Source organism: Equus quagga, chromosome 1 (genome assembly GCF_021613505.1).
Source record: "Equus quagga isolate Etosha38 chromosome 1, UCLA_HA_Equagga_1.0, whole genome shotgun sequence".
NCBI classification, from domain to species: domain Eukaryota; kingdom Metazoa; phylum Chordata; class Mammalia; order Perissodactyla; family Equidae; genus Equus; species Equus quagga.
In genome coordinates, this window is record NC_060267.1 from 93,453,556 (window position 1) to 93,474,086 (window position 20,531).

Sequence of the window (20,531 nt, forward strand, 5' to 3'; positions counted from 1 at the left end):
CATCCATCCACCATCCACCATCCATCTACCCACCCATCCATCCACCATCCATCCATCCACCCAACCCCATAGACAGGTAGTTGTTGAATGAGTGAAAATTAGTGACACCTAGCTGTGTTTGCCTCTGTGCCTCTGTAAGGGCCAATTTGAGTTTATTCAAAGCCCAGGGTTTGTGAACTGTGTGCCCAACCTGGGCTGGATGGGGTGCGGGTGGGGTGGGGGGTTAAAGGTGCACAGAGAGGAGGTTGGACCATGGGACACGGGCAGGGAGACAGTTCAGAGCCTCCGATCTGTCCTCCCTGAGCTCTGCCCACAATTCTGTGAGCTGGTTCCTGTCATCATCCCTGATGTAAACCAGGAAGCTGGGCTCTGATAGGCTGGGTGACCTGCCCATGGTCACACAGCCTGCCTGCCGGTCTTCAAGGTGCTCGCATGTGGCTCATGGGCCCTTCCTCTGTCCTGAACCCAGGGGTCATGTCGACCTATGCCATGTGCGTCCGCTATGATGGCATCGAGGTGGATGACAGCTACTGTGACGCGCTGACCCGTCCGGAGCCCGTCCAGGAGTTCTGCGCTGGGAGAGAGTGCCAGCCCAGGTACCTGCCCCCAGGGCCCTGGGGAGGCTGTGTGTGGGGTCTGGGGCTCTGCTTTGCCTCAGCCCAGGGGAGCAGCAGGAGTTAGCCCTGTGGGGCTTTGTGAGGTACTGGCCTCACCTGTCAGAGTCCTCTGTGACTTCCCACACTTGGCAGAATCCTCTGTCACTGTGCCTCGCACACAGTAGGTGCCCAGTCAATGCCTTTTCCTGCAGACTGAGAGCCCATTCTGAACATAACTCTGTATCATGGTGATGGCTTTGCCTCCCAGCTCTGCTCAAGGTGTGTGTGTGGGCTCTGTTCCATGGAGGGGCTTTGGTCTGGATGGGGGGGGCCTCTGCTCCCTGCAGGGGGGCCTCTGCTCCTTCTGGGGCCTCTGCTCCATGGTGGGGGGCTCTGCTTCCTGCCCATTTGCTCCTTTCTAAGAAGGTAGGTGTGTGGCCCTGGGGACCTGCCCTTCCCCTCAGAGACCCCAGGGTAGGGTTCAGGCTCTGGGACACTGGGGTGTGATCCCAAGTGTCCTAAGGAGGAAGAGGGAGGGCAGTGGCAAGAGGGGAGGGCACTCCAAAGGAGGGAACAGTGGGAGCAAAGGCATACCCCGGGACCTGGCTCCCAGAGAGGCTGGCAGTGGGTCTGGAGGTGAGCGTGGTGGGGCCGGCGTGGCTTCCTGGGAAGGCAGGCCCAGCGCAGGCTCCGGGCGCCAACAAGGCATTGGCACCCAGCCACCACCCGACTCGGGTATTTCCTGGAGAGCTGGGGGTGGTCTCAGCAGCGGCCTCCACTGTGGGGTCTCACCAGCTTCTGGGCCGCTGTCCAGCTTAGCCCGTTGTGACTGGACTACAGGGGGAGGACAGGGAACATTCTCTGGGGGGGCAGTGGGGGCTTGCATGGGGAAGGAAGGTGAGGGTCGCTGAAGGCCATCCCTCCTCCCGAGGCAGGTGGGAGACGAGCAGCTGGAGCGAGTGCTCACGCACCTGCGGCGAGGGCTACCAGTTCCGCATCGTGCGCTGCTGGAAGATGCTGTCGCCCGGTTTCGACAGCTCCGTGTACAGCGACCTGTGCGAGGCAGCCGAGGCCGTGCGGCCAGAGGAGCGCAAGACATGCCGGAACCCAGCGTGCGGGCCCCAGTGGGAGATGTCCGAGTGGTCCGAGGTGAGCATGTGTATGCATGAGTGAGTCTGGTCGGGGGGGAGGGGGCATGGCTCGAGTGCTCAGGGTCCACATGCATCTGGGGCAGGCCTGACCCCTGCCCTCACCCGGCTTCCTCACAGTGCACGGCCAAGTGCGGGGAGCGCAGCGTGGTGACCAGGGACATCCGCTGCTCAGAGGATGAGAAGCTGTGTGACCCCAACACCAGGCCCGTCGGGGAGAAGGACTGCACAGGCCCCCCCTGCGACCGCCAGTGGACCGTCTCCGACTGGGGGCCGGTGAGGGCAGAACCCTGGGTGTGGGCTTCTAGGGGCGGCCAGGGCGTGAAGCCAGTGAGAATGGGTCCTGGTGCTTCACCTTGCTGTGCCTCAGTCTCCCCGTTTTTCTGGAGTGAGGACGTGGAGGAAGATGTGGCCTGTCTTCTCTGTTATTATGAAGAAGCAAGACCTTTATCCAAAACAAGTGACTACAGCGTGGTCCCCTCTTATCACCTCTGGGTCCACCTCTCTGTGTCTCCCGTCGGGCAGAGACACGCAGCTGCTCACTGGCGTCCCCTCTGGGTTCTGGGTGCACAGATGACCTTTTTTGGGTGTTTACGTGTGTTTTTCTCTGTGTGTGTTTTCATTGAGCATGCAATGTTTCTGTAATTAGAACAGAAGATGTTATTTAAAAAGTGGTTACCGTGGCAACTGCTCCTCCGTGCTGCCCGGGGAGTCGTTCCTGTCTCTTGGGAGTGACCTCAGGGGGACGTGGGAGAGGGCCCCGCCTCTGACCCCAGGCGTCCCCCTGCAGTGCAGTGGCAGCTGCGGGCAAGGCCGCATGATCAGACACGTGTACTGCAAGACCAGCGACGGACGGGTGGTGCCCGAGTCTCAGTGCCAGATGGAGACCAAGCCTCTGGCCATCCACCCCTGCGGGGACAAGAACTGCCCTGCCCACTGGCTGGCCCAGGACTGGGAGCGGGTGAGTGCCCCGAGCCGGGTGCAGGGCTCCCTCTGTCTGGGAAAGCATTTGGTGGAGAGAGCCAAGTGGCCGGAAGGACAGATTGGTGAAAATGAGGAATTAATTGCAAATTATGATGGCGCAATTTACTAAAAATTAATTTGAAACAGAAAAAGCCCAGAAGGTTGGAAAACCCCTTAAAACATACTGAATCTCACCAGGCAAATGCTCAACGATACATGGAGGGTTGGTGTGCCCCCCCCACCCTCCGGTCCCCACGTCCTGCTGTGTGGAGAACCGGGGGCAGGGCCAATCAGCTGTCCTTGCTTTCGGCCTGCGGGTCCTGTGCAACTGTCTGTTCTCGAGACCCTCTCGTCTTCCCTGCCACCCGTCACGGTCACCAGCTTGTGGTTTCAGGGGAATTGTTCTCAACCAGATTGGTTTCAGGCAGATCACTGTTAGCCACATCATTTGGGGCCAAATTGTCATTAACCATTTTGTTTCAGAACAGATGGTTTCTGCTAAATTGCTTTGATCAAATCCACTTTGGGCCAAATGGTTATGGACCAGAGTTCTCAGCCAGTTTGCTCTCGATCTAAACATTTTCACCCCATTGCTATTGACCGAGCCATTCTCATCGGAGTCGCCGTGGGCTCTGTGCTCTGTGCTCTGCTCCTCCTGGCCTCTGGCCTCTGACCCGGCCCCGTCTGTCCCCTGGCCCCAGTGCAACACCACCTGTGGCCGAGGCGTCAAGAAGAGGCTGGTCCTGTGCATGGAGCTGGCCAACGGGAAGCCGCAGACGCGCAACGGCGCTGAGTGCGGGCTGGCCAAGAAGCCCCCCGAGGAGAGCACGTGCTTCGAGAGGCCCTGCTTCAAGTGGTACACCAGCCCGTGGTCAGAGGTGAGCACCCAGAGGCCCCCTGGAGGGGGCCCCGAGGCCCGAGTTCTGGTCCTGTGTTGGTACCTCCCCTCCTGCCCTGAGGGCCCACACACCCCCTCCTCAGCCTCCACCAGGGCTTTCTGTCCCTGGAAAGCTCAAGTCTACTGAGTCAGCTGGTGTAAGAGCTCCCTCCTCCAGGAAGCCCTCTGAGATCTCACTTCTGGGATCCCTGCGGTGCTCGTCCTGGGCCTTTCTCAGCCCGGGTCACTTCCAGCCTCCCATTGTAGCCTTTCAGTCATGGGTTTGACAGCACAGGCCTGGCACCCACACGGGGCACATGGACCTCAGCTGGGCATCAGGGGCATGCGGGGCTGAGTCAGACAGGGCCCTGGCCTTGGGAGCTGGAGTCAAGGCAGGGATACAGTATTAGGGATGCTGAGGAAAGGCAGGACGTGGGCACTGGGGCAGAGGGAAGCCGGAAGGAAGGGCATGACTCTGCTGACACAGGCCTGGCCACACCTCCCCCCCACACCGCACGGTTCTGTGGGCTCCTCGGCCTCAGGTGCCGGGTCACTGAACCAAGAGCTCGCCTCTGTCTACAGCTGGGAGCAGAGCCTTGGCTCCTGGACCTGGAGGCCTGGGTGGGCAGCCCGGGCCCAGCTCTCTGTGGGAGGGGTCTCCTTTCCTCTTCCCAATGGGGCTGTGAGGAGGGGGCTCTCCTTCCCATGTGACAGAGGAAGAAACTGAAGTTCAGAGCCACGTCCGGCCTGCTCAGGTCCTGCAGCCACTGGGAGGGTGGATGTCCCTGACAGTGGAGCCAGAGTCCGTCTGCTGTCGCCGGTGGGATGAGGAATCCACAGAGGGAAGGGAGACCCTGACCCAGCCCAACCTGGTGGGACAGGGCAGGGGCCCAAGGGACGTGGGCCACCTGCCAGAGATGGAGCAGCCATCTCACGGAGGGGCTGAGGGCAGACCCCCCACCCCGGTTCTCTGGCAGAGCAAAGCGGGTCCACTTGACTTTGGTTGTTTTTCTCTTCTGCCTCCTCCCATGGAGGCCCCCAGGTGTGATTCCAGGTCCCTGGGGGCTTGTGAGCGCCCCCAAGCCTTTCTTACAGCGCAGGTGGTCATGTCCAGATGGCAGTTTGTGTTGATTCGCACCGTCTCTTCACTGTCTCCGTGCCCCGAGTCCCCACCCTCACCACCTAGCGACACCATAGCGTTCAGGAGGGGCAGGTGGAGGGGCCCAGAGTGGTCTCTGAGCATCACTGTGTAGGGGTGGGGACAGGGGTCCCCAGTGCCAGTGCTGCTGTAGCCAGGCAGTGGACTCTCCAGCGCCCCTGGCCTCTGTTTCCTGAAGGCCACTCTGAATACTAAGGGGATGACATGGGGTGTCACATGGGACTGGGAGCCCCGGACACCACGGGTGGCGTCACAGAATGCCTCAGGCACCCACACCAAGGCTTCCGTGGCCGTGGTCACTGTGAGGCCATGGTGGGTGCCAAATGCCCAAACTTAAGAGTTCAAGGCGAGGACTCTAAGAGTCTGTGAGATGCGGTGAGTCTGGGGGCTCCGTGGTGCAGCCCCGACTCAGAGCGGAGGGGCTGGGTCCTCCCGCCCCTACCAGGCCCAGGCTTCTCATAGAGAGACAGGGTGACGTCAGGGCTCAAACCCGCCCTTAGGGGACCTCTGTTCCCACTCTGGCACTCACGCGTTCAAGAGTGAGACCACACACACTTATTCATTCCGTGCTGCCCAAGAAAGGAGCCCCTGGGAAGAAGAGGGGGCTGAAGGTGGGGCAGGGGCTTCCCCAGGAGGCATGGGGCGTGAAGGACGAGCAGGCGTCAGCGGGGGGAGGTTCTAGGGGCTTCGCAGAGGGAGGCGCATCTCAGGCGAAGGTCGCCCCCTCGTGAGGGTGGGAAGGGCGTCAGGTGGGGCTGGAGGGGGTGAAGGTTGCCCGGGGCTCCAGGCCTGGAAAGCACATCACTTCAGCAGGTGGGAAGGCAAGGAAGGGGCAGAGACAAGGACCTGCTGGGTGTGGGTGCTGAGCTACAGAAGAGAGGGCAGCTGTGAAGAGGGGAGGACCCCAAAAGCACAGCATTGCAGGAGGGCATCCCTGTCCTGCCCTGATGACAGTGGGTGGGGAAGGGTGGCTGGCACCGGACAGTGGGTGTTTGGGCCTCTGCCCTCTTGTCCCTACAGCACCTCCTTCCCCTGTGGCTGCCCCTCCCCAGGATGCCGGCTCGTAAGGGTTCCCCCTGCAGTCCCATCCACTCCCCAGGGGCAGAAGGCTGGGTGCCAGGGCTGGCCGGGTGTGTGTTCCCTCCAGAGGGGGCACGGCCAGAGGCTCCTCAGGGCGTCCACCCAAAGCTGGTTGTCCTCTGTGCTCAATGCCGAGCTGGCCTCTTGTTGCCTCCAGACTGGGCCAGCCCTCTCCGAGTGGGGAGCGAGCATGGGGCGTGACCCACCCTGCCTGCTAAGTCTTAATTGATTCTCCCTGCGCCTGTGCAAACAGAACCCGAGCGTGGGCCGGGGCTGGGGCCTCCCATGCCCCCAGCTCAGGAAACCCCGGGCTCAGGTCCCAGACATGCCTGGGTGATCTAGGGTCACCCACATGGGGGGGAGGTGGGATGAGAGGGAGCCACCGCCTGCAGCATCTTGGCAGGAGGACGGCGGGGTAACTGGGGTCAGCAGATGTCCCTGGTGTTCTGGGTAGCTCAGCGGGGTTTTCCAAGGGGAACATCTGGACTGGGGAGCCACGGCGGGGGGGGGGGGGGGGGGCTTCGGGAGATACGTTTAATTGGCCCGCAGCAAACAGCTTTCGACTGGAGCAGGAAAGCAGCGCTCTCCCGTGGCCGTGGCCCCATGTGTCCTGAGCATTCTGCATCCCGGGACTCGGGAAAGCTGGAACCAAAGGACCTGCCCGAGGGGACAGTTGAGAGAGCAGGGGCCCCCTGACTGTGCGGATGGGGAAGCTGAGCAGCACCGGGTGGGGATGAGCATCAGTATCTCCTGACAGCTGGCCAGCGCCATCCTCCCCTCATTGCCTCCACCTTCCCCGTGTCCCGTGTCAGTTGAACCTGAGCAGCCTGGAGAGATGGGTGGGGGTCCCCCTCCTCCGGCTGGTGGGGGCTTCGGCCATGCCGTCTCTCCCCCATCAGTGCACCAAGACCTGCGGGGTGGGTGTGCGGATGCGAGACGTGAAGTGCTACCAGGGGACCGACATCGTGCGTGGCTGCGACCCACTGGTGAAGCCCGTTGGCAGACAGGCCTGTGACCTGCAGCCCTGCCCCACGGAGCCACCAGGTGAGGAGGGGAGACAGGGCAGTGCAGGGGCTTCCTGAGGAGGTGTGGGCAGAGCCAGGGCCTGAAGGACGAGCAGGTGTCAGCCTGGGGGACCACGAGGGTCTAGTGGCTGCAGAGACCAAGCCATGTCAGGGAGCGAGGGTCCCCTTGGAACAGCTGAGCCGGGCTGGGAGGTGAGGGTGGGAAGGCGGCAGGGGAGGCCTGGCTGGGGCTCAGGATCCCCAGGAGCCGTGCTGAGGCCTGTGCTTTGGAAAGAGCATCTGGTTTCAGAGGATGGGAGGGCGAATGTGGTGGGGGTCAGGAATCTGGCAGGACTTGGCCCAAGCAGCCCAGTGCTGGGCACACAGGGGCAGACAGGCCGAGGGCTGAAGCAGGGCCTGGGGCTCAGGTACCTGGAACACGGACCAGGGTGCCAGGCTCCGGGCGGAGCTCCAGGGGCAGGTGACAAACTCTGCTTTGGACCTATTGAGTGGAGGGGACACCTGTGGGCCTCCCAGGGATGTTCAGGCCTCTGGGGGTGAGATCAGAGTCTCCTCCAAATCCTGGCCCCTGGGCATCACCCTTCCCATCACAGAGATCAAACCACTCGGCAGGATCCGTGACATCCCTGGGGAAGGACTGGGGGCAGGAAGGGGGTGGCAGAGAAATAGAGTGTGGACGCCCACAGTGGGGGTGGGAGGTGGTTGCCCCTGCACCTGGGAATGGGCATGTAGGGGTCATCTGTCCACGGGCGCTCTGTCCACACCCGCCCTTGCACAGACCCAGCTCATGAAGTTGAGGAGAGGATGGGGTGGGGTGGGATGGGGTGCGGGTCCTGGGTGTCAAGTTTGGGCTCTGTGGCCACTTCTTGATGCCCTACACCCCCTGCCCTCTCCCCTCCTCAGATGACAGCTGCCAGGACCAGCCGGGCACCAACTGCGCCCTGGCCATCAAGGTGAACCTCTGCGGCCACTGGTACTACAGCAAGGCGTGCTGTCGCTCCTGCAGGCCCCCCCACTCCTAGGCCTGGCAGCCGCCGCTCCTCAGAGACCTGAGTGCCCCGTCCCCGGGGCCACTGCAGCTTTTGGGGCACCCCCCAAGGACTCCCTTCCTGCAGGGTGCCCCGGGCTGTAAAGATGTGACACCGAGCCTCTGCTCTCCCCAGAAGGAGAGCCCCTGAGTGCTCATCGGCCCTCCCAGGACAGAGCTGCCTGCCATGGGAGGCTGATCACAGAGCCGGGAGGATGACGTGCTGGTGGTCTGCACCCAGCCCCACACAAGGGAACATCCTCTCCCTCCAGGGCTGTGGGGCCAAGGAGAGAGGGATGGGGCAGCCAGGGAGATGCAGGTGTTGCCTGGGAAGCTTATCCGGTTCAGCTGCACTCCTTCCAGAGGAACTTTCATTTCACAGCTTAGCATCCCGGTGGCCCCCTCGTCCGGAGCTCTCGCACACGGCGGGACCCAGGGCACATTACGCCCGGGAGGGACGAGGCCCTCCATCTCAGTGCACTGGGACGCTGTGGATGTGGCGGCGTCTGTCAGCACCCCTCTGTATGTCAATAAAGTGGCCGTATTTATGGCGGCATCATGGGCTCTCAGTGGCTCTGGAAGGAGGGGCGGGCCGGCCATGGGGCTTTGAGAGCCAGGGTGAGGCCATCCAGCTCACACGTTCAGGAGGATGTGCTGAGGCCTCGGGTCCTGGCGGGGCTGCAGCGTCTCCCTGAGGAAATGACAGTCAGGGGACGGCAGACAGAAGGCAACAAAAAGAGGGGAGCCTGCAGGGATGGGGGTTTGGGGGGCACCGGGACTCGGATGCTGGAGTGAGAACTGAGTCGACCTTGCACTGACCAAGTGGGACTGGGGGTGCCTAGTGGGACCTGGCAGGACAAGAGGGGCCTGGCGGGAACTCCATAACCTAAACCTCAGGAGAAAAGCACCCCCTCAGGGCATGCTGGGAAGAACGGAGGAGATAAGGCAGGTGGGTGGGAGGCTCCCTGGGGGACCCACATAGAGCACTCAGGATGTGTCACCACCATTACCGTTTCTGGACCTCATAGAAGGGCTACTTAATCTGGAGCTGTGGGTGCAGGGACAGAGGAGGGCTTCCTGGGGGAGGTGATGTTGGGGCTGGTCCAGCAGCAGGAGTGGCTCTCCCAGATAGTGAGGAGACAGCACGCACAGAGGCTCGAGGGAGAGAGCAGGCGTGTCCAGGATGCCGAAAGCAACTTGGTTCGGCCACAGCGGAGGCAGGACACGGTGTCCACGTGCAGTGGGAGAGAGAGCCTCCCCCAGGGCCGAGGATGCCACAGGGAATGTCAGCTTTGGGAACAGGTGGCAGGGAGGCACGTGGCTGCTGGGCTCTTCCTCAGCTCCCCGAAGTGGGACGTGAGCAGGGTCCACCGCACAGAGTTGAGGACTGCATCAAGGGGGCTGGGATCGGGTGCGTGACACTAAGGTTCACTGAGGCCTGTGGGATGGGCTTGCTGGAGGTCACCGGCTCGGTTCCAGCAGAGGTGAGTCACCGTAACCCAGGAGTCGGGGCCTCCCTGATGTGCCTCACCACCATGCCCCGTCATCACCTCCTGCTCTTCTCCCTCCTCCGCTCCCCCCCCCCCCCGCCCCGTTTCCCTCTCTCCTATAGCCTTCTTCCCCCATCCTCCTTTCCACCAACACTTAAAGTGCGCTTCCTGTATGCCAGGCTCTGTGCTCTATCAGCACGGCCTCATTCGACCTTCCTAAGAGCCCTGTGAAGTCGCTGTCATTATCAACCCACTGTGTTGATGCTAAGACCGAGGCCCACAGACACCAGTCATGCGTCTCAGGGCACTCAGCCCCTCACCCCAACCTGCTCTCCAGGGGCTCGGAGCTTGGGCCCCGTCTCGGAAGATCGACAGCCACCTAGGAAATGAACGAGCTCGCTGTGGCCGGTGCCTCTGGGCAGAGCCCTGACCCGCGGCTGGACAGGAAAAGAAAGGCATCTGCCGCACTGGGCGGGACACGGCCCCTCCCAGAAAGTTCCCGAGAGCGGTCTGGCCTGGAATCGCAGGCGGACTGAAGACAGTGGGTGGGGTGTGGGTGAGGCGTTTTATTGGCTTTCGCTTCTCCCAGGGTGCAGGCAGCTCGCCGCAGGTCCCCACAGTGGAGCTGAGCGAACTCACACGGATGCGAGCTTCCTTCACTTCAAACTGATCTATGAATCTACATGGAGGACAGAGACCGGCAAGGAAACAGGAAACCGGACAGAGCAGCCACAGGAAGTACCCCTCCTGTCCCTCACCCCCCACCCCGGGCCCACCCCCCAAGCTAGTGCATCAGAGACAAACTCACGGGGTACCACAGGGGAGGGGAGGGTGGGCTTCCCAGGGAGCTGGGGGGGGGGGGGGGAATCCATTAGCATGTCCCAACCAAAGCAGGAGGAGAAAGGAAGAAGAAGATAATCGAGGATGCTAAAAATAGTCAGTCTTCCCTAACTCCGCTCACGCCCAGGTCCAGACGTCTCGCTCATGTCCAGGTCCAGACATCTCAATTCCTCGGCGCTTTCTAGTAAGAGCAAGAAGCGAGGTGCTCAGGCTGCCCGCAGGTCAGGGACCCTCCAAGGTTTGTCTTTCAGGAAAGTGGCTTAGCTGGGGAGCTTGGTCCGTCTTCTGGGCAGACAGGGACTACCTACCCTGGGCTCGACGCACGGAGGGCACGGGCTCTTAGGGCCGTGTTGCGGAGAGAGGAAATACTGCCTCTGACGACGGGGGGCTGCATTCCCCGTGGCTGGCCCCTGGGTTTGCATTGGGCATCATTTCCCCAGCCAGATGGAGGGAGCTGGAGAGTGGGTTCCCAGGGAGACCCTGGTGCCACTGGGAGCTTGGTGCAGAGTGGGCTCCATCGAGGTCTTCACACGGAGCCGGAGCACAGGAGGGCTGGCCTGGGACCTTGCTCCCAGATCCTCCTGAGAAACGGAGGCCGGTGGGAGAGCTCGGGCCTGTCTCCCCTGGGGACCACAGCTTGAAGGGCCCCTGGAGGCCTGGCCCACCGCTCACGGGGACATAGTGGGTCTTTTAGCCCCCGGCCCACGGCTCTGTCTGTCCTCCCACGGCTGGCTCAGGACTGGGCTGTGCATCTCAGGTGGACACTCCAGCAGCAGGTGGTTGTCCTTGTTCTCCCTCTTTCACCAAAAACCAGTCGTGGCTGAGAATCCCAAGGGCCTGGCAGCCCCTGGAACTCCCCCTTCTAGGGGGATCTGCACGGAGGGCAGATCAACCAGTGCCTCAGCTGCCCGGCACCTGAAGCCGGGGTTGGGTAGGGGCAAGTGTGAGGGGGGACAGAGGCCCCCGCTCTGGCTAGAGGGACGGAATACTCAGTCTGCAATCGCCAGGGAAGGCTCATGCCACGGGCACCTAGTGTCGCCACTGCCACCACGTCCTTGAACAGGCAGTAGGCTGAGACCCACGGAGGGAGTGACACGGCTAGGCCACCCAGCCAGCAACGGCCAACTCCCCGGAGCAGAGATGGGGGCCACTCTCCACTACACCTTTACTAACCGGCAGCCGCGGGAGCCTGGCGTCCGTGCTCCAGAGCCCTGCCTCGCTCTGCTCTGCAGTCCTCGAGCTGAACGTGACTGCTCACGGGGCCTGCATCGCAACCGCCTCCCTCCAGCCCCCACCCCCGGCAACCCCTACCCCCGAGACCCCTACCCCTGGAGACCCTACCCCCAAGACCCTAACCCCAGAGACCCTACCCCCAGCAGCCACGCTTGTGTTCACTGGGCCTTATCCTTGCTGTGAGTTGCGGAGCTCCCTGATGGGCCCCGTGAAGACAGGGATGCGAGGAAGGCTGGGCCAAGCCCCCATCTGGGCCTGAAAAAAGCTGGGCAGGGCTCCCTGGGGATCCCACCATGGTCTCAGGACCTGTCGGGGCGGGCGGGGGCGCAGCTCAGACGTCGGTGCTGATGCTGCGGCTCCGTGAGAAGGCCTCCCGCATGGCCGAGAGGCGGTTGGGGTTGAGCGCCTGCAGGCCCCCAAAGCTCCCGGGCGGCAGCTCCACGTCGTCCTGGCTGATGCTCTTGTAGGCCACACGCTCCCCGCCGTTGCGCACGCCCTCGTCCTCGGGCTCCTGCAGGAAGAAGGTGGGCGGCTCGTAGTGGGAGCAGCTGCGGCAGAGGGCGCGGGCCTGCGGGGACTTCTGGCTGAAGGAGGTGGAGGCGGCTGGGTAGAGAGCCGGCCCCGGCCCGTTGGTCAGCACGAGGTTGCGGTTGGCGTGCAGTGGCGGCAGGTGCGCGTGCACTGCGAAGTCGGGCTCCTCCTCGTCCTCCTCGGACTCGTCCTTCTTGCAGCAGTAGTACTGTGGGCAGAGGGCGGGTGACCTCCGGCTCCCTACCCACCTCTCCCGACCCGCACGCAGGGAAAGGGGGTATGTGCCCGGGTCAGACACCTGTGTCCCTTTAACCACCACTTATGAGGGGCTCACCCAGGTCAGGCACCCACCCTGCTAAACACTCTGTAAGGAGGGATCCGCTCATTTCATCCCCATGGCAAGGGGAGGCAGGTGTAATTGTCATCTCCAGTTTGCAGGTGGGGAACTGAGGCACAGAAAGTGGCACAGCTGGGGTTCCAGCCCAGGCAGTGTGTCCCCAGACTAGTTTATGGGCACTGGGCTGTGTGGCCCTGCCCTGCACGTGTGGTTTCCCTTCCTCTCAGGAAGACATGGGGCCCCCGGTGGGCCCTACAGCATGGGTGGGGAGGGGAGGGCACAGGTGGTGGACTAGCATAGCCCAAGTGCTCCCCGCTGCTTGCCACTTAGCAGCTGTGTGCCATTGGCTAAATCCCTTACCCACTCTGAGCCTCAGTGGCCTCACCTCTCAGGGCGTTTGGGAAGCCCTGGGGGAGGTGAGCCAGGTGGCCGTCATCACTGAGCCCTCAGGTGGAGTCTGGGCCAGGGTGTCTGCCATGCACTTTCTTCCAGACCTGACTCTTCCCTCCTTCCTGGGCCCGGGCCCTGGGGGGGGGCTGCCCTCCAGCCACAGGGCCACCCTCGTGGGCTCCCCTCCCCCAGCCCCCCGGGAGTACCTGGAGCCGGCAGTAGCACAGAACGGCGATGATGCACAGCAGAATCACAGTCGCCAAGATGCCCCCGGTGATGACCACCGTCCCAGCTGTCATCCGCCCCCTTCTCCATCAACAGCCTGCAACACACGCCACTAGCTTTACTGCGTCATCGCTTCCTCCTTGCAAAAGTAACCCATTCTAGTTTAGAATGTTGAGAAAACAGTGCGAAAGGGGAAAATACCTACCCCAGGGGGCATGCATGCAAGAGGCAGGGGCTGGGCCTGGGGGTGGGCAGGACGACATCCAAGCTGTCTGCCTCTCCCTCTCCCAGCCTCAGTTTCCCCATCCACAGAAGGTGATGCTGAGAACAGGCCTCCACCCTCACACGAGGGGTGTGTGTATGTTTCGTGAGCTTGTTCTTCAGCGCCCAGCGTAGCACACTCAGTGAGTGGCGCCGGCCCTGCGAGCTCACGCACCCATAAATTCAGCTAGATGCCCGAGCTGAGCACGTGGCTTCATAACCCGTTTCTCCACCTAACATCATGGTTATTTTTCCAAATTGTTAAATTTTTTTCTGTGACTTAATTTCTAACCACATTCTGTTGAATAACATAACTGATCCCTTTTCTGTAAAATTTTTAATTGCAGTACAATACACATAACATAAAGTTTGCCATCGGAAACATTTCTAAGCGTCCAGCTCAGTAGCCTTAAGTACGTCCCCACTGTTGTGCAACCAAGCTCCAGGACTCTTTCATCTTGCAAAACTGAAAACCAATTCTTTCTCGATATTTAGGTTGTTTACATTAAAAAATATTTTAAGTGGATGCTTTAATAAGTGTTTTTGCAGCTAAGTGATCGGAGCCAGTGGAACAGGACGTACTTCAGTTACTTTTCCAGGATAAATTCTTAGAAGTGGGATTTCTAGGCCTAAGGACATGCCCTTTGTAAACTTTTTATTATGGAAAATGTTCAACAAACAGAAGTCGAGAGAATGACCAATGCTGTCACCAGCTGCGCGCTTGTTGGCTTTTCCATCTGTCCAGCCGGCGCTGACGAACTGGTTCTCAGAATGAAAGCATCCTGACTTGCAGCATTTGCTGATGTTTGTGGCGTCAACAGTCTCACGATGCCCGTTTCAAGTTACCGAGGTTTACCGACGGGCTCGAAGAATCCATGGGCGGTGAACAGTCAGCTCTCCCAAACCAGCAGTCACGGGCTCCAGCACACCTGCCTCAATGTCCCCCTCATTTTATTTTGCAGGGGATGGTGTTGGGGGGGGGGGGGGTTGGCGATCAGAGTATTTTAAAAGAAATCCCAGAGCATATTAGTTAACCCATAAACAGTTCAGTGTAAAATCTGACAGATGAGGACTTTAAAAAAAAAATCCCCAGGCTGTGTTTAGCTTTCTCCCATCATCCCCGAAATGTCTTTTTACAGTTGGTTTGTTCCAATGAGGATCGAGTTGCGTTTGGCACTGTTGACTCTCAAACAGCTCAGTTCCCATTCACTCTCCTCCCCGCTCCTGGCCCATGTTGTTTATAGACGAAACTGGGTCATTTATCTTACAGAATTTTCCATGTATGAGAGCTGGCTGGGTTTCCTCGGGCGGCACTGAACACGTTCCACCACCCCTGTTTTGTCATCTAAACTGGATTCCTGTCGCATCCCTTTCAGGGGCCCAGGCTGCTGTCCCTCTTGTCGTGATGGTGAGATTAACTAGTGGCTTCCACTGGGGTCAGCCTAATTCTTCCACTGTGAAGTCCCCATCGGCCTGCCACCTCAGCATTGCAGCAGCTGTCAGGGATCGCTACCCAGAGCCATTACCCCTTGAGGGGCTGCAAATAGCGGCTTCTCAAATGCTATCATTTCCTCTGCACTTATAAGCTCTGGTTCTTCTCTGAAGAACTTTCCCTATTCCCAAATTGGTCATCCTAAAAGACCGTCTGCAGAGGAAAGGCACAGATGCTCAGCTCTTATCTTTACCATTTTCAGAATAAGCTGGCACGTCACGATCATTGTGATCTCACTGACTTCCATACGTTTGATGTGTTTCAATCCACCACAGCCATCATCCTTTTGGATGTTCAAATGATCCCACCGGAACTGTGGGTTTGTGGGCCCCTCCGAATTAGCTCCTGTGTCATTTCGATGGGACCCCACTGATTCCTGATGGTGTTTTGCTTTTTGGCACAAGACGTCCCAGCTCATCTTGTCCTGGACCTGGGAACCTGGCGTTCCATGGCGACACCCTGGTTCTCTTAGTGGGAAGCGGTTTGTAGAGAACACAGTCTAGGCCCCAGAGGTGCTAAGTGCTCCTGGGTTTCAGTGGTTCTAGGCATTTTCAGTGACAAGAGCTGGAGAATACTTTTTGTATTTATTTTTTATGAAAAGAAAAATAAAACATGAGTTTATACTGCCATTTCCACTTAAAGTTAGAGATTACAGGGTCTTGTTAAAATTTGATGTCTGTATGACGTTTACAGTGAAAATCTTGTTTCCTAATGTCATACATTTCAATACTTATTTACCTTTCCCGTTATATATAATTTTAAGATAACATTACCAATATTTTTACCGACAAGTCATTTGATATTTGTTATTTTTTTTTGTTCTTCTCCCCTCCGGGATGTACAGTAAAAAAGACCGTTTCAAAGTTATCGGAAATAATTCTTAGTAGTGTTTTCCACCAACTTGATACTCAGGTTCATGTATTCCAGTTAGTTCTTACCTTTTTTTTTTTTCAAATTGATTTAATTTTGCTTTCTAATTGTAGAAAACATTTGATTCCAAAGTCAAAAGCATAAAACTGTTACTGCGCAAAATTGGGGTTTTCTTGCCCAATGTGCATTAAAAAAGCCAAGGATTGTGGCTCAGCTTTTGGGAAAATAAATCAGCTTTATTGCTAGATGGATCTGCAAGGAGCCGGGCATGTGCCCTCGGATCCGTCTCCCCGATCCAGGGCCGGGGGCTCCATCTGTGGGGTGGAGGGCGGGGGGTCTGAAGGGCGGGGACAGGCGATCGGAGGTGAGGAGAGGGGAGGTGACTGATGGTCTGTGCCGGCGCAGTCAGACTCCATGCCTCTTCACAGGATGTGTGTTCACACAGTGGCGGCCTTACCACGATCCGGGGGTCAAGTTTTCAGACCTTTGACATCAAAAAGGTCACTTATTGTGCATCTGCACAGGCCCAGCTGATGGGCTGGTGGTGGTCTCAACCGGCCTGAACTGGACAAGGGGTCTCAGTTCCTGAAAATCATCTTAAGGACTCTGTTGATCAGAGTTGAACCAGTCCTAGAGGGCCCATGGTTACCCAACCAGCTGTGCTCCAAGGTCTTGTTTCCACACCTGCCCCTCCCGGCTCTGCCTAGAGGTAGCAATGTTAACTTAGTTCTGGGTTTCTCCTTCCATTGCCTCTTTCTAAATATATAAGCAAACATACATCTCCTTCCCCATTTGAAGCGAAAGTGGCATTCTGTATATACTTTCTGCACCTTCCCTTGTCCCACTCAGCAGTCTGTCTCTCCATGTATAATCCATTCCCTGGACACGTGGCCGATCCCCACGGATCCCCCCAAAGCCATGCGCAGACCTTGCCTCGCTCCTGCCCACGGTTGCAGCGTGCGCCATCGCGTGGGGCTGCCCAGCTCACCCGGCCAGGCCTTACCTCCTACTCCTTGCAATTACAGGACTGAGCAACGAAGAGCTTTGTGGTATGCACGTTTCTAAAGTTTTTGATAAACCTGCCAAAGACCTGCTGGAATTGGGCCGATTTTTCCTCTTCCAGGAACGTGTGAGAATCACTGACAGATGGGACTTTTGTCTGGAGAATCAAGATCCGGGCAGTTGGTGGGTCGGGGGTGAGGGGCTGAGCCCCTCGCCGGGGCGGGGGAGCTGGGAAGGCACGTGGCAAGCTCGGAGGCACAGTGGTTCCCCTGCAGATCGACAGCCAGAACGGGGCGGGGGGGGGGGCGGGGTTCAAGGGGCTGGGAAGGGGCCTGGCTGGGCAGGGACGACCAGGACCCTCACCTACAGATGGAGGGGACGTGGACGTGTACTGACATGGAGAATCTTGCCCAGGCAAAGCTGTGTGGCCCAGGCAAAGCTGTGTGTCACAGGCAAAGCTGGGATGAGACCCAGACCCCAGAAAGACAGACGGAAAGGCAGATCCAGACAGACCCAAAGGGATGAGACACAGACTCACAGCTCCAAATTCAGACAGACAGAGGTGCAGACAGGCAGATCCAGACAGCAGGACCGACAGGGCCTGAGTCAGGAAGACACAGTGCAGGCCACACAGACAGACAGAGCAGGAGCCCCGGGGACCCCCACATTCCTGGGCGCCCTGCCGGGCAGCTCCAGCCTGCCTTGGCCCCGGGGGCAGCTGAGGCCAGCTGGCCCGCCGGCCCTGCCGAGGGTGCAGGCCGACCCGGGGCGGGATCCAGGGAGCTGGGTGTGTAGAGGCGGCCGGTGGGGGGATGCTGGGCGGGGGCCAGGCCTGCTGTCCAGATGCATTTCACGCATTTCGCTGAGGTGAGGCAAAGCAAAGCAGGCAGCTGCTGGCGGAGTGCTGGGCCTCACTCCCTGCGCCCTTCCCTCTTGGAGGACTCAGGAGGACACTGCGGGCTCGCCTCAGCCTTAACCTGGAGCAGCCAGAAAAGGGGCAGCAGAGGGGACCCCAGGCAGCCCACCCGAGTCCTCACAGCAGCCGTGGGAGGGAAGAGCAGGCCCTGGGACCCCGACTCTGCAGATGGGGAGACAGGCTCAGAGAAGGGCAGGCCGCTTTCAGGGATCCAGCCCAACCCCAGCACCCTGTTGGGGAGGGCTGGTCCATGCGTGTCCTTCTGCAGACGGGACCCCATCACAGCCAAAAGCCACATACGCCCCCACTGCCTGCCGCGTGGAATCCAGGGCCTCCCAGGCCCAGAGGGCATCAGCATCCCCAATGTCCCGTCCAGCACTGGTCAGGCAAGCCCCCTCGCTGAGACCCCTTGGGGTGTGGTCCCAGTTTTGAAGATGACAAAGCGAGGCTGGGAGAGGAGAAGAGCTCAGGTCCCAGCGCCAATAGTTTGGGGGCTGAGGTCAAGGCCGGATCTGCCTTTACATGACGTCTTGGAGCAGAGATGTGGCCCGGCCGCCCCTGACCACTGAGCCCCATGTCTCCGCTGGGTGAAGCCTGTGCCCCATGGCGACTTTGTGGGGGTGCACTACGGCAGCCGGCGGGTTTCGGGGTGCCTGCCCAGCCCCGGCCCTCCTCTCTGGGCCCTGCCCCTAAGACGCCGGCCAGCGGCTGCACCTGTACCCCTGCTGCGACAGGAGCTACAGTTTGCTGGGGTCGGGGCGGGCGTGTGCCCCAGCTGGGCCAGCCCTCTTCTCTCTCCCAGAAAATGGAATTGGGACCCGGACACTGGCCAGTCCCTGCCGGTGACTTGACCTCCGGTCGTGACATGGGTGGTCAGGCCACAGCCAGGGCGGCACTTTCAGCCATGTGGGTGGCGAGCCAGAGGGGCCGGTCCACGGTGGGGAGAGGAAGCACACAGCTGCCCAGAGGAAGCCAGGCCGCACGCAGGCCTGCCTCCCAGGGGCCCAGCTCCCTCCTCCATCGCAGGGCAACTCTGTCACCTCGAGCACATTTCTGCTACTTGCATCCCAAAAAGATAATTATGGTCCCACTCATCAATGAGGGGACTCACTGAGCTCGGGGGAAGTCAAGAGAGGTCCTGCAGGAGGAGTTAACTTCTGGGCCGGGAAGTTCAGCGCCCCTCGACACCCCAACACCCCTGTCGCAGCCCCGGAGATGCCAGCTCTGCCCCTGGTTAGTTGTAGGAACAGGGCTTCAAACGCCTCCATTTCTCTGCACCTCGCTTCCCTCCTCATAACACGGAGAGGACATCCAGGATCCTGCCAGACAGCGAGCGTGCTGTGCCGACTGCTGTTGTCCGTTTGCGTCCCTTTCTCGGTCTAACCCTCCCGCCAGGTCCCCGAGGGCATCAGGGAGTGGCCACGCTGGCCGCAGGGCCTCTCTCCCAGGTCTGAGATACAGACGGCCCCCTGCTCCGCCCGGCTCTTGCGGGGGGGCCCCCTCCGACGGCAGGCAGCCTGGTGGGAGGGGGGCTGGGGCAGGCCAGGCGCCCAGGGCTGTCAGCAGCCCCGGCTCCGACACCCAGGCCCTGTCCAGCTGGAGCGTCTCAGCCTCGCTCTGCAGATACATGCACGCCGAGGGGCAGCAACGCCCACGACGGGCGCCGGTCCCGGGGCCGGGCCAGGCCAGCAGACGCGTACGCCGCTGGCAGCTCCGCTCGCGCCCCAGCCTGACATCAGTCCACAGTTAACTCCGAACAGCCCCTAGGGGCACATGGCCTCCCTCAGCCCCACCCTCCTGCCAACCCTCTGCCCTCGATGTGCCCTGCTCGCAGAACGCCCTTCCCTCGGCCTCTCTAGGGCCTACCCTACCATCAGGGCCTAGAGCATGCCTCCTCCTCCAGGAAGCCTTCCCAGACTTCTCTAACCTCAAAATGCCAGTGCTGGGAGGGACCATGTCCCACTCTTCCATTTAATGGTGGGCGGTGGGGGAGGCTGAGGCCAGTGCAGGGGGCAGAGGTGACTCATTCATGACCTTACACAGTTAGTGGAAGAACAGCGGCCAGAGGCCCATCTCCCCAACTCCCACACCTTGCTATCCTCACTGAACTGTCACCTTTCAGACCTTCCTGTGCCGGGGGACTCTGCCCAGCTGGACACCAAGATGACCAGCCTGAGGGGCCTTTGTCTTGCCCAATATGGGGGGCAGGTGGGGGAACATCCTGCCATACACTTGCTGGTAAGCCAGGGCCAGAGGCCTCTTCCTGGGCCTCAGTTTCCTTATCTGTGACATGGGTATAGCAGGGTTTAGACAATCCATTCCTGCCAGCTCCAGCATGTGGGATCCAGCCCTGCCTGCTAGACTGAGATGCATGACAAAGTTTGAGGATTACAAATGCAAAAACATGCCAGCTGCAGGTCCAAGCAAGAAATCAAGATGGCACCCCAAGAATGTGCAGAGAGGGGAGGGTTGCACATGCTCAGGTGCATGCTTGCTTGGGAGCCTAGAGGAAATTGCACTGACCCAGTGTCCCCTGGACACTTGTGTCCTGAGAATGGCTACGCTGAGTGCCCAAGAGACCAACAAAGGGCTTCGGGGCTCAGGGCTGGAGGCGGTGGTACTGCACTGGGGGGCCATGGGGGGCTTCCTGGAGGAGGAGGCTTCTGAGCCCTCCTGGAAGGACAAACTGGCTGGGCTCTGGGTGGAGGGACAGCACAGGCAAAGGCTGGGAGGCAATGAGGTGCTGGCAGGGCCAGGGGCAGCCCGGTGGAGGCCGCTGCGCCGCTCCTCCGGCTCTCCCTGAAGGCTCCGACGTGCGCTGCCAGCCAAGACGCTTTGGCGAGGATCGCGCTGAATTGTTAATCTGCCCCCTGGGACCATAAACGGTTTTAAAGCTTTATAAACGGCTTTGCTTCCCTGTCCCCACCCCCAAGTTGTACAGGGACAGGCTGTGAGCCGGGGCCCCTCTGTGCACCCCCAGCCCCACCTCTAGAGTCTGTGGAGGGGGGCTGGGCAGGCGGCAGATCCCTTCCGATAGCCCCATGTCTCCTCGGTGCTGGGGGCGGGGGA

General features: G+C 60.1%; 2 protein-coding genes across 4 annotated transcripts in view; one reads left to right on the plus strand and one right to left on the minus strand.

Moving 5' to 3' along the window:
* ADAMTSL2 (ADAMTS like 2) overlaps positions 1 to 8,431 on the plus strand; it is a 38,019-nt gene extending 29,588 nt beyond the window's left edge. For 2 of the 3 annotated variants that reach the window (XM_046671132.1, XM_046671123.1), the window contains 7 exons: positions 470 to 596; positions 1,532 to 1,745; positions 1,865 to 2,020; positions 2,535 to 2,705; positions 3,409 to 3,585; positions 6,723 to 6,867; positions 7,752 to 8,431. In XM_046671132.1, the coding sequence (XP_046527088.1) occupies positions 470 to 596; positions 1,532 to 1,745; positions 1,865 to 2,020; positions 2,535 to 2,705; positions 3,409 to 3,585; positions 6,723 to 6,867; positions 7,752 to 7,870 (1,109 nt within the window). In that variant the 3' untranslated portion in view covers positions 7,871 to 8,431. Of the gene's footprint in view, positions 1 to 469; positions 597 to 1,531; positions 1,746 to 1,864; positions 2,021 to 2,534; positions 2,706 to 3,195; positions 3,384 to 3,408; positions 3,586 to 6,722; positions 6,868 to 7,751 lie in introns of those variants that run through there. The other variant, XM_046671141.1, reaches the window with a different exon arrangement.
* Positions 8,432 to 8,579: 148 nt separating this feature from the next.
* FAM163B (family with sequence similarity 163 member B) overlaps positions 8,580 to 20,531 on the minus strand; it is a 32,384-nt gene continuing 20,432 nt past the window's right edge. Inside the window, exons 2-3 of the mRNA XM_046671153.1 lie at positions 12,903 to 13,018; positions 8,580 to 12,177 (exon numbers count right to left, since the gene is read on the minus strand). Coding sequence (XP_046527109.1) covers positions 11,770 to 12,177; positions 12,903 to 12,995 — 501 coding nt within the window. The 5' untranslated portion in view covers positions 12,996 to 13,018 and the 3' untranslated portion in view covers positions 8,580 to 11,769. The remainder of the gene's footprint in view (positions 12,178 to 12,902; positions 13,019 to 20,531) is intronic.